The sequence below is a fragment of the Drosophila suzukii genome, chromosome 3 (genome assembly GCF_043229965.1).
Source record: "Drosophila suzukii chromosome 3, CBGP_Dsuzu_IsoJpt1.0, whole genome shotgun sequence".
Taxonomy (NCBI): Eukaryota; Metazoa; Arthropoda; class Insecta; order Diptera; family Drosophilidae; genus Drosophila; species Drosophila suzukii.
Window position 1 is genome coordinate 14,521,441 of NC_092082.1, and position 12,651 is coordinate 14,534,091.

At 38.3% G+C, this 12,651-nt stretch overlaps 2 protein-coding genes across 4 annotated transcripts in view; one reads left to right on the top strand and one right to left on the bottom strand.

Annotated features, from left to right (window-relative positions):
• Window positions 1-12,651, bottom strand: part of Src64B (Tyrosine-protein kinase Src64B) — a 36,842-nt gene that overhangs the window by 22,821 nt on the left and 1,370 nt on the right. For 2 of the 3 annotated variants that reach the window (XM_017069278.4, XM_036814994.3), the window contains exon 3: window positions 52-82. The exons of the other annotated variant lie outside the window; for it this stretch is intronic. The gene's annotated coding sequence lies outside the window, so the exon portion shown is untranslated. The remainder of the gene's footprint in view (window positions 1-51; window positions 83-12,651) is intronic. 3 annotated transcript variants of the gene reach the window in all.
• LOC108005805 (nucleoporin Ndc1) lies at window positions 8,818-10,938 on the top strand. Its single transcript, XM_017069134.4, has one exon. The coding sequence runs from the start codon at window positions 9,102-9,104 to the stop codon at window positions 10,905-10,907; it is 1,806 nt and encodes a 601-aa protein (XP_016924623.3). The 5' UTR covers window positions 8,818-9,101; the 3' UTR covers window positions 10,908-10,938.

Consider the following 12,651-nt stretch of genomic DNA (forward strand, 5'->3'; position numbering starts at 1 on the left):
AAATCCACAAAAAGGTAACACATTTCCATTAGTTTTTCGTGTTCTTCTCACCTTTGATTCGGTCAAAGTTGGTTATCGCAACCTGAAATGAAAGACAGGTAGGAATTTCGTCAATTATCATGAAAAGTAGTCACTGTTTAATATATTAAACATATTTGAACAAGTTTCGGTGTATTTAAAATGTACATATATGTGTGGAAGTAAATAGATTTATTGCTAGGGGTCTTCCCGTGCACATTTTCACATCCGCATATCAGGCTTATCAGCTGCTGCTGTCTGACTCTGTTTTTTACTCTGACTGACTGCTTTCGGGGCAAACAGAAAATACAAATAAAGGAGGTATAAATGTATTAATAAATCCGTTCAGTGTAATATAAACTAGGGCATACCCAGTAAAATATTAAAACTAATTTTCAAAACAATATATTTTCTTTGGAAATATCTATATTGAATATTACACCTCTAAAAAAAATTGTTTCCTTTTTTTTTAGAAAGAAATAGAAACGGATCCATACATTATAAAGTTCATTATTCCTCATACACCACTTCCTAAATCAATATGCTCTGAAAATAATAAAAACAAGGGGTATCATGGCGTTGATGACGGCGACGCGGGGCAAATATTGATTTTCATGTTTGTATGTATAAGAGCGTTTTTCGTATTTATAACCCCGCAGAAACTTCATTTTTATATGCATCAGCCGAATATGCGTAAACACAAAAGACCCAAAGCAAAACAAAACAAAAGAGGGCCCAGACCCTGAGCTCTTTGGCCGGGCCGGGCTTAAAATATTTCAAACACGTTGAAACAATTGCCAAGAAAAGGCGCTAAAACAGAGCGCAAAAATAAAAAGAATACAAAAAAATCTAGGAAATTTGTTCTGTATTTTATGATATGAGAGAGGGAAGGCCAGAAGTAGTAGGAGGTTTCCAGTTCTCTACGCCCCCTTTTTGAAGCAATCACATTTACAGGACGACCACCCCTACGAATTGCTAGGATTTCCCTTTGTCAGCGCTCCCCTCGTTCTTATCCTTTTCGTTGCTGAAATGCTCACGTGACCTGCTTGCCAAAGTCAACGCAAAAACGTCTCAGGATGTGTGGATTGGGCCTCGGGGCATTTGCTAAGGTTATTTCAAGAAAGAGGGGCGCCTGACCGACTCTATAAGGCAGCTCAGCTCAACTCGGGTCGTTGGAGAAGCAGATGTATCACTTTCGGTTTCCCTCAGTCAGCTGGGCTTCTCTCTTCAACTTGGACTGTACCAGCTGTCCCTCGTTTTCTCTATATCTTTTTCTCTGCCATATAGAGAGTGTACGCCCCAAATAAAAGCGTTGTAGCAGCGAGGGTCATGCACACTTTTCATGTTTATTTTAGATCGGGTACTTGAAGATAGCGTGGAACAAAATTTGAACAAACAGCAGGGAGTAAGAAAGAACAAATGATGAACACCAATTTTTATTGGATTTTTTCTGGGCCAATGACTTTTAGCACAACTTGAAATATCAAAGAATACAAAGTACTCAAAAAGAAGCAATACTAAATATGGTCAGCATACTTACTATGAAGTTCTAGAACTAAAATGTAGTAAAAAGATACTTTATCTGCATAGTAAAAGAGTCAAGGAATAACCCATCCATTAAAAGAATTACTATAGGACCGCCGACTGGTGGAAAGAAAAACATAACATTACATAAATACGCACTATAAAAGCAAACGTTCATAAAAATTCAGAAATCAAATACCTCCTCGTATCTGTAATAGAGCACCCCCAAAGAGATCTATCAGTTTCAAACCAAACATTTCAAAGTGAAACCGCAAATGAAATCAAAACAAAACTCAAGTGTTGACCAGATAAGAGAGTCTCAAGAGAGCTGTTATATGGCGGCAAAAAAAATGGTAAAACTAAAAGCGTAGTTTGTGCACTGCAAAAATAAAGCACCGCCTACAAATAGAACAAACAATTCGGAACTTCACTGTTTGGAATTTGATTCACAGGAAATCAAGAAACATATTTTAGCACTGGTGTCATTTACCAGTATTGTAAACAATATACACATCTTAAGGAATGATACACATTTAGGCAAATATTTAACAATGTGCTTTATCAAAAAAATATATAACTGTGGGGACTGGAGTGGATTCGTCATGGATTCGATGTCTAATAAATATATTGAAGTCAAATCAATAAGTTAAGTTTATTTATAAAGTAAGTGCAATGTAATAAACATGTAATTTCGAAAAACATTTTCTAATATTGGTTCCAAATTTTCAATTTTTTTGCCATACCCAACCTACAAAAAAATGGCGAATCCAATCCCCATAAACAACGAATGCAACATGTTTTGGTCTGGCTAAAAATGCAATTTATGTGGCACGGTGGCAAAAAGCGGCAGGCAGCAGCTCTTGAACATGCAATATGGACATGTGAACAATTTTCCGGCAGCCCAGCTGCCTTGTACAATCGATGCAAATGTGGGAAAATATTTTCTGAAAGACCACACGAAAGAATTAGGTATTTGAAAATTATCCTAGCAGCGAAAATAAATTGCAATTTACGAAATACATTTGAAAAATGCGAGAAATGGTAATCCAAATTGAATATAAAACTTTGGGAAAAGAGAAAACGAACAATTTGAGATTGAAATGTTTGTTCGTTTGTTTGTTTGTTTGTTTGTTAGTTTGTTCGAATTGTTTGTTTGCTGTGCAAACAGAGTGAATATAAAGCAAATTTGAGCTTTTATTGCATTCCCCAGCGTGTTAATTGAGGGGGAAACTGAGTAGCCCTTGAGCCCTGGTCAAATCCCACTTCAGTCCCGGCTCGTGACAAACTCATATATTGATTTAAAAAAAAATCTATGTCAAATTGATTACAGCTGCGTCACGTAGCCCAGAAAAAAAACTGCAATAATAATCAGCAAAGTGCATTGCATTGAAGAACCGTTTGGGGAGCATTCTGGTCTTCCATTCATTTAATTCCAGTTCACTTGAGTTCAGTTTCAGTTTTGGCTTCGGCTTCTACTGCTGCTGCTGTTGGTGATTTTTCTGCTTTTTTTGCGACAAGTGCAGCCCACTCTAGACACAATTCCAACTGCAATGCACTTGAGACAAAAGCTTCGGCGCAATGCAGCAGGAAAATGGGGGAAAATCCACAGTCCACGACGAGAAGAGCATTGAAAACTCAACCCACCCAATTGAAAATGAGAACGAGATTTCGCTATCGGCACAATCGCAGCGTGACATTTTGTCAGTCGTTTGGACGGTCATTCAATTGAGGCAGTTGCAAAGAAATAGCTCGAGTCGAGCTAAAAAGTGGAGACAAATTACTACTTCATCAGGGGAAGTACTGCACAAAAAGTGTGTTCTAGATTCAAGTACTTGTAATTGCAATAAAAAAATTTGTCTCGTGATTAAGTATCTCAGCATTGATCACTCTCTAGAGACAATTATAAAAAAGGCTTACTTTTTGCACCATTAAAGAATGGGATTAATGTCTATACTGCACAAAAACATTGTTTCTTTTAAAAGCTGAAAGTAAAAAAAAACAGACAGAGAATGCTATGTATTTGTATAATGCACCACATAGTTCCCTACCATCAAACTAGATAACATAGTTTGGATCAGCAATTTGCTGCGAAAAGCTGACAACTCCGTCAAAGTATTTTACTTTATCAAAACTTTGCCATAGAAACTATCAAAGCATAACAAATCTGTTTCTATTGTTTGGCGTTTTCTGTTTTTTTTTCTATCACTGGCACGAGGGCGCCAAGTAAGCTCAGCATGAAATATGCTATGAAAATTTGTAGCTGTCTCGCAAAGGAACACTCACTCCTTCAGTATTTCCCCACCCAATACAAACCACCCACAAAGCGCATTTGTGGAACTCAAGACCGTCAGGCTTAAACTACGTTCATGTCGCGCGTGTTTGCCTGATGAGGCTACAACGAATTTATCACGTACTTGTCACAAGGAATTCACGTGTTGGAACAAATAGTCGGGCAAATGGAAATAGTGCTCAAATAAGCAGAAAACTTTATGAATGGCTGAACAGAACTGAAGGTGCAATAATAAAAAATATTCCAGAAAATTTGAAGGCAAAGGAAAGCAGTTATTGGCAATGAACAACATATTTATAACAATCATTGTTTTTATTAATCAAATGACTCACTTAAGAGATAAATGGCTTAAAATGTGTTAATCTAGAGGATTATTTTTGTTAGCCCTGTAATCTTTCTAAATAAGCGTATAATTACTTTGCTTATCTTTTTGATATCGTTCTGTAACGCTACTTTTATCACCCTGTTTTCCACAACTATCTCTCTAAAGATTCCTGGCAGTTGTGACTAATTGCAAACATTATTCCATCTCCAACTATTCCACATACACAACATATCTAAAGTCAAAGGAACTTCATGCCCTCAGCGTAACCGGCTAATGTCTTATAAGCACAGAAGGAAAAATATCTACAACTTTATGAGGAAAATGAAGAGTTAGAAAGCACAGAAACTCAGATGTGAGTTAGGGGTTGGGAGTTTAACTTTTTAATTTCATTTGAGGATTTTTAGTGAGGAATCTCTGTGTGTGTGTAAGCGTGTGCGAGTTTGTCTAAGACCTCCCAGAAATGTGAAGTTGTCAAGTTTTCCGTGCGTTTGGGGAATTACCAGGGGGAGTGGGTTGTATATGGGGTAGAATGAAGGGTTGCAAGCATCTCGAGCATTTGCTTTATTCGCTGTCATTCTGGAAATGCCTTTGCATCGAATTTACTCAGCTTCTACGCTGCTCTTTGCGGAGTACACTTGGAGAAAATACGATTTTATGGATTTTTTAAATTGTGTAAAAATCCAGAAAACAAAGTTTACAATTTTTTAATTATTCTACTTCAATTAAAAAATGATTTGGTTAATTTTACTATGATTAATCTTTAAGAAAAAATTCTCTAATGTGGTTAGGCGTTAAACATACCAAAACCTCTTATACAAAAACATATTTTTTCATATGTCAGCATATTTCTTTAATTTCAATTTAGGTAATACATTGTTATCAGTGCAAATGGTGTGCTTCGGGGGATTTGTATCTCCCAAGACAGTTATTGCGGCTGCAGCTTTGCCTGTGCTCCACTTTCGTGTTTATATTTATCTGGCTGGTGGCCCGAAGCTGCTTCCTGCCGCCGACCAATTCACATCCTGCCAGAGCTGCTGCTCCTGCTCCTTGAATATGGCTGGCAAATTCACACCTTGTACTTGCTGATTCGGGTTCAATGCACCGAAATTTCATTTGAATATTAGCCCCGGCAGAGAGACAGAGATTGCCTTTGCCATCGAATCGATTCGCCATTTGGTTGGCCTGTCACAGGCAATAACCAAAGTTCCCGGGCCCTTTGGCTCGTCCGAGAAAATGTATTTACAAAACTTTGTGCCAAAAAATCCAATATAAGCGCAACAGTCTCATTTTTTCCCCTATTTATTGACTATCTTTACTATTTTGCTTCTGAAGGGATTAGCCAAGTTTTTGCCGCACACATTAAGCGTTCAACTTCAACTCGATTTTCTGGTTTCGTTTTTTTTACGATGACGTTTGGAAGCCGAGAGTTCAGTTCAGTTTTATTAGTTTTTGCCACGCTTTGGGTATTTATTTGCCAGAAATTACAGAGTGAGAGAGGGGGAAGGGGGGAGGCAGAGCTTTTCGCCCCATAAACTTTTATTGTCCTGATCCTTGTAATTAAAAAGTTTTTACTAAGTCGCAAAGCAGAGCTCCTATTTTAGTGTCATCCTATAAGTTTGGATGAGTAACTTGAGCCTTCGAACTGGGTCGAGTTTGAGTTGCAGCTGCAGTTTCTTATACGTGAGTGGCACTCATTAAAAGTGCTCTACTGACCGAGTGGAATAGTTGAGCCCTGGGGATTATATTGTAGAGCTTTGACCCGCCCTCCAGGATTTATGGTTAAAAGGTATTTTTAATAATTCTCGCGTTATTTACTATGAACCGCATTTACTGAAGTAATAATGAGGCAATAAATTCTTATATACCTAAATACATTAAATTGGTCACGAACTATCAAGAAGCCGGCATTTATGAGAAAAGATAATAAGTAATAATAATTATTATTTTATATATAAGTAATTATAATTATTATTTTTTATATAAAACCTCATTATGTAGATATCATAGTTTAAAATAGTAAAGTAATAACAATTTTCGAATCATCGTTTATTAATTCAATATGTTTTTGTGAGTATTTTTAATCCCCTAAAAAGGTTTCAAAGGAAAATAACTTTTTTGTCAATGTATTGAACTTTTGAACTCGTACTTTGCGAGGTTAATAAAATAATCCGGTCAGTTCAAACCCAGAATCCCACAGTATTAGTTTGTTTATGGCCTCAAACCACCATCATCATAAACGGAATAAATACATAGAGAAATTTATTTTTCGGTCGGATGCATCGACAAAGGAATATTTGGTCGGAGGAAAAAGTAAAAACTCAATTTATGAAGCGAATACCAAACAAATCTCCCCTTTAGCTGCCGCTGGAGCGAAGTCAATGAAAAATGCGATTGGAATGCCAGAAATGTTTGGCTTCACCTGGTCGGCAGCCAAATTGTTCATCTCCGTTTTTGCTGCATGGATGTGCTTTTGTGCTCTAATTGGAGTAACAGAGCCGCAAACTTTCTGCCACTGAATGTGCCGCCCATAAAAGCAGCTTTATGAAAATCGATAAAATCGAAAACTAGCCAACAGAAGCCGAAATAGGAAAAGCAACAACCACCGAAGCTCACACAATCGAACACACGAAAAAAAAGTAACGAATGGTTTCATTTGAGGACCGAAGTTCGAAATACCCTCATAACTAATAACTAATAACTATCACAATCAGCATATCATACTAGCATCTTACCATCTATTCATATCTATGGTTTAGGCTCATTCGGGTTAATTACATTTCTAAAAATATAAAGTTCTTTACTATATATGGCAGCCAAAAAATTATAATGGGATCTTTTTGTTTCTATATGTTTTTTTAGTTAAATACTAAGTTGAAACTATTAAAATAGATATATCCCTCTAGAAAACTGTAATATCTTAAATATATCGCTTTGGAAAACTAGAATATATATAGTTTCATAACATCATGATCATCATCATCATCATATACCCTCCATAAAGGGTATAAAAAAAAGTTCTGTTGAGTCCGGAAATGTGTGCGGCGGTACGTGGTTTTGGGAATGGGAGTGGGCCAGGAGCACGCGTCATCGTCGCGGCCTCTCAATGGCAAGGCAAACAGGACGTGGGGTTGGGTTTTAGATGGAGTCGCGGGGCGGGACGTGGGACGGTAGATGGGTGGGGGCACCAGGAAGAGCCAGGGAAAAGCCGGAACAAAGCTCGCCGAGTGCGAGAGCGAAACAACCACCGAGCGACGCCGAACGATGAAAAAGTTGGCGGCGGTTTATGGAATGAAACAATGTTTTGTTGCCCACCGGATGTGCACACTGAAGGTAAGCGGTGAAGTAGGGAGTGGTAAGTGGTAAGTGGTAAGTGGGCAGGCGTGCAGAGAGATAGGGAGAGATATATGGGCAGAGAGAGATAGAGGAGCTCAACAGGACAAACAATGCAAAATGTTTGCAGTCTCTGCACATGGAAAATATTACACAAAACTCTGTTTAATTTGTGCTAATTAAATTCGGATTGCTTTTAGATCTATTTAATGTATCACTTTAAAAAAATATTTAATTCTTTACTATTTGAAAATTAATTATATATTTCAATAAGGATTGTAGAAAGTGGTATGTTATTATTAGTTTATATCATTATTAAATGGTGATTACAAAATGTATCTTCCCAGCATTAGAATATAGTTAGTTTCCATAGAGTCCTATCATGTATCGGGATTATTTTTCTAGATATATATTTAAGTATATCCAAAAAAATTGTCAACAAATTTTCCTCAGTGTTCACAGTTTCAGGTTCCATTTGCGAATGGGTATGTGTTTCCTACGGGATCCTCATCCTCATCCACACGGTCTCGATTTTCACGTTGATTTTGCCCCCTGCAAGCATGCGAGTGTTTTATAGCCAACGACCTGTGCTAATCCCATAAATCTAATTGGCCCCGGGCCTCGCTCCACTCCCGGCCAGCTTTTGGGTTAGGCGGTCATACACAAAGAGCTAAAAAAAAAAAAATTGGAAGGGGGAATAGAGAAACATCCTCTACCATGTCCAGTCCATTTCCATGTCCATGTCCAGTTCCCGTTCGAAATACGCTCTTTTCCCCCGGTGGAAATTGCGCCTGCAGCTTGACCATTAAATGTGACTGCAAACTTTTCTTTCGCAGGCAAAAACTTAACGACATAAATTAGAACTTTAGCTGGGAGCAGCTTCTCTACGAGTTCCACCTCCATTTATCCCCCCTTCAGGTGACTATAGCTCCAATAAAGTGTCGCCCGCCGAATAAAAACAATTGCGAAATGCAATGTTGTGCCTGCAGCGGCAACAACTTTATTTTTAGCTGCACTTAGTCCTGGCTGACTTGTCACTTGCATGACAAAAAAAAGAGAAAACAGCGAAGTTGAAATGTATTCCTCGAGGGTATTAAGGCTTGATATACTCTAATGTTTTTTTAAATGGAAAATATTTCATCATGACAAAGAACTCAATATCTTATCTTATACTCGTATGTCACTAATACTTCAAGTTTTTGAAGATTTTCTTTCTATGAGCATTTTAGGCACCACCAAACAATCATTTAGAATGCTTAAAAACAAAAAATATTCAAATTGCAATCCTAAAGCTCTGTTCTCCACATTTCATATTCAGATGGTTTTTATTTTCAATTTTAAATCCCTGATAAATGTTTACAAACCCATGTAAGGGTAGACCGAAGAAAAACTTTAAATTGGCATAAAAACTTTTCAACTTTTGCGAAAAGTGGTGAGGGGTTCAGCTTTCTCGTAAGTTGGGTCAACGGCAACCCATTAAATAGATTGATGACCAGGCCAACCGACTTGGGAACTATGTCAATTGAGACAGTAAACTGACAGAAAGAAGGTTACAAGTTGCACCCAAAGGAGGCGTAGTACATAAAATCAACTTGTTACCAAATCCGTACAAAAATGTTGGAGGAGAAGGTCGAGACCACTGGCTATGTGCCCCAATATTTCCTGTCGCTGCCGCGTAAGATCAAGAAACTATTACTATATCGCTTTCTATTTGCCACATTACTGTGCTCATGGTTGGATTATCAGATGCTTGCGATTTTCTTGTGCATCAATTTATTTGAGGTGAGAAGGCCCCTGGTTTCCCTTAATGAAATCATAGGATGGACGCTTTTTTCAGTATATACCACCATTATAATGTTGTTTATACGGTTAAGTATGGTGGGTTATGGTTTGGTGTTATGCCACGTACATTATGCAAGTCCTCGGTGGTACAAATACAAACTATTGAAGATTGTCAACGAGTTTCCCATACGTATTTGCCTATTTTCATGGATACTCTCAACAACTGTTGTAAGCAGCTGGTTATATGCATCCTTCGTGGATTTGGTAGATGAAAATTACTCATTGGGAGGATCCTGGTATTACCTCATGACCTTTGGTTGCTTTTGTGGGATGTCCTATTTCCACAAGCATCATGGAAGATGTCTAAGAAGATTCCCACTGCCCATAGTGCATATTGATATGAAGGAATGCCTCCTTCAAATCTGGTGTAACCAATTGAAATGTTCTGGGAAAGAAGCCTTCGTTCCAACTTTGTTATATGCACTGATATACTGGCCTTATATGGGTTACTTGGAAGCAACTGGATTTGGTGGAGTCATCACGGGATTTACTGTGATTATAACGCAACCTACACGACTTTTCCAAAGTTGGTTGCTATCCACCTTGATCCTGGCCAAGTTAAGCATAGTTCGAGAGGTTTATGGCCTCATTATGCAGCGCCAACTATCGTTAATCAATGATTCAAGGCGCCTGCACGAGTATCTAGATATCAATCTATTTAATATGATAGTAGAGCGCTTCCAGTATTTTATCTGCATGATGCAAATGAAACCTATGCCATTGGATGTGCAACGTTATAACCTCTCTTTACCAATTGCCATGGCTTTGGATTCGGCGGAAATATATGGCTTTCAATTACTGGCATCCCGTGATTTTTATGCCGCCATGTCAGGCAATTTATGCAGTGAATTATTTAAGCAGCAGTGTTTCAAGAGAAATCAGAATTGGAATGAATTGTGCGACGTTATTCTGGAAATGGCAGATGATTTTATTGCCAGGATGGAATCCTGTTTGGAGACTGCACCTCGCATAAAGGTATGCAATTTGCTGAAGAAACAAGTCCCCAAGAAGTCGCAACTTCGATCTTTGGTAAAACCAACTCCAGCCCTACGACGACTTAGCTCTATATGCCGAGGACCTCCTCAATGTCGAACGCCTGAGCAAATTTGGTGTGCCTGTAATTTAAGAAAATATCTTCACGATAGGATACTTGGTCACTGGAATCGTTTATGGCTAAGATTACCAGCAATTCCGCGATACTATAACTTTTTCTACGACATAGATCCTCTGGCTAAGCTCAACCATGAGTTGCGATGTGGAGAGCCTCTGGTTTGGGCCCTTCAAGGACTCGTTTGCATTTGCGTGAGATCCCTAAAGGAAGATATCTTTGGCTACATCCAAGGCGATCTGTGTCGAATTCTCGCATGTCTATTGAAGGTGGAGGAAAAGTTGATCACCGCAGAGGAAATGCAGGTGAGAGAGCGTGGAAAACTATGCTCCAGTCATGATCTTTTAATGTTGGCCATAAACCGCTGTTTATACAAAATGTTGTTTACCTTCGGTCCCCATTTGGACTACATTGTGGATAATATGCAGTTGGAGGAGAAATGCAAACGTAGGATGAAGATGATACCCTAAGATTGTTTATTTTCTAGTTATATGAAATTGATGATTGATTTTGTTGTTTAGCGTATTTAAATAAAATTTATAAAAATATGAATATGATATGAATATATGATAGTATGGGAGGAAGGGGTAAAACTTCCGCGTCGCTTAGTTATAAGGCATATATTGAACTTGAGGTCTGCTTTTTGGGAGATCCAAAATAACTCAATAAAATTAAAAAATTTAAAAAATTGTATATGTATGTATTTTTTTTTTGGATATCACCGTTTCTAGAGGAAAAATCCACTTTAAATTCTCTCCACTCAAGCAATCATCTCTACAATAATTCTTTTTTGTCGCACTTGCCACGCACTTTTCACTCTTCCTCGCCCTTTCCCCTCTTCTCCCTTTCACTTCTTATCAATAAAACGCTGCTGCATTGTTTGCTGGCTAAGTGGACAAACACCCACACACACGCACAGCTGGCTGAAAAAAGGAACAAAGGAAGAGCCCAAAGAGAGCGAACAATTGAGTTTTCTACTTGTTCAGCTTCTTACTCCTCTTCCTCTACTTCTTTGACTACTCTTTTTATTCGTTTGAACTCTCCTTTTTGCACCTCCCACGCTGTGTTATCTCCCCCTCCCCATCTCCTCTTTTTGATTGCCTTTCGCCTTTGTGGTCGTTCGTATCATGTAAAACGCTTTGTGTGCAAAATAGAAAATGCGAAAAACAACAACAACAACAAACTAACTGGGAGCAAAATAGAGAAATGAAAAGATCTCAACAAGTTTGCCGTTAGTCGAGCTAAGCAGATTTACTTGTTTGAGAGCATTTTGTGATTGCCATTTTGCAATGATTTAAGAGGGGGTCAAAAAAAGGAGGGGCTGGGGGCTAAAACTATGGGGAAAAGGGGGTCAGAGGCCAAAAAGCATAATTGCCCAGTTGCACTCAAATGAATCGCCATTGGAAGCCCCCACTCACCAACCAAGGGTTAAAGAGTAAGAGACTGCAGAAGAAACCGCAGTAAATCTGTACAGTGCATAACGGTAATAGTATTCAACGATCAACATAAATTAAGAACCATTTAAAGTAATAAAAGGAAATAAGTGAATTTTTTAAGACCAGACACCCGTAATCTTTTAACCCATTTAATCGACTCTTTTAAATATCCCGAAACTACAAATGCATTTTCTGTCATACAAGAAAATCAAATTTCCTGTTTTTAAGTTACTTATAGCCGATAGCCACTGTAAATAAAAAAAATGTGAGGCAAAGACAAACTATTTGTGGTCTTTATCAGCGGCTGCCCACAAAAGCAAAAGGAGAAAAAAAGGAGAGAAAAAGTGGAGAAAAGGGAAGAAGTAGCAGAGACGGAAAACAGACGGCAGCAATGTTAATTGAAGGGTTTTTTTATTTTGGGGGCAGCGGGAAAACTTTACTGCAACAGATAAGCTACAAAAATACCAAAAATAAAACAACAAATAAAAAAGTAAAAACAAATTTTGTGGCTTGAACTTCAAAGCACATGGAGCGATTTAGAGTGGAAGAGGGTGGAAAGGGGGGGTGGGGGTTAATAAACAAGCCACCGAAAGGTAAATAAATAAGCACAAAATGCCGAAAATAGCGCACAAGGGATAAACCATAAAGAGAGAGCGAGATGGGGCTAGGCGGAGCAGCTGCTGCGCCGACGCCTGCTGCTCTTCAGCTTCTTCTTTGCTACTCCCCTTCTTCCATTCGCTCCTCCTCCCCTCATTCTCCACAAATTAAAGGCAATTAC

Bases quoted from the DNA above. Each gene is read 5' to 3' on its own strand.
- LOC108005805 (XM_017069134.4), top strand. From the start codon at position 9,102: ATGTTGGAGGAGAAGGTCGAGACCACTGGCTATGTGCCCCAATATTTC.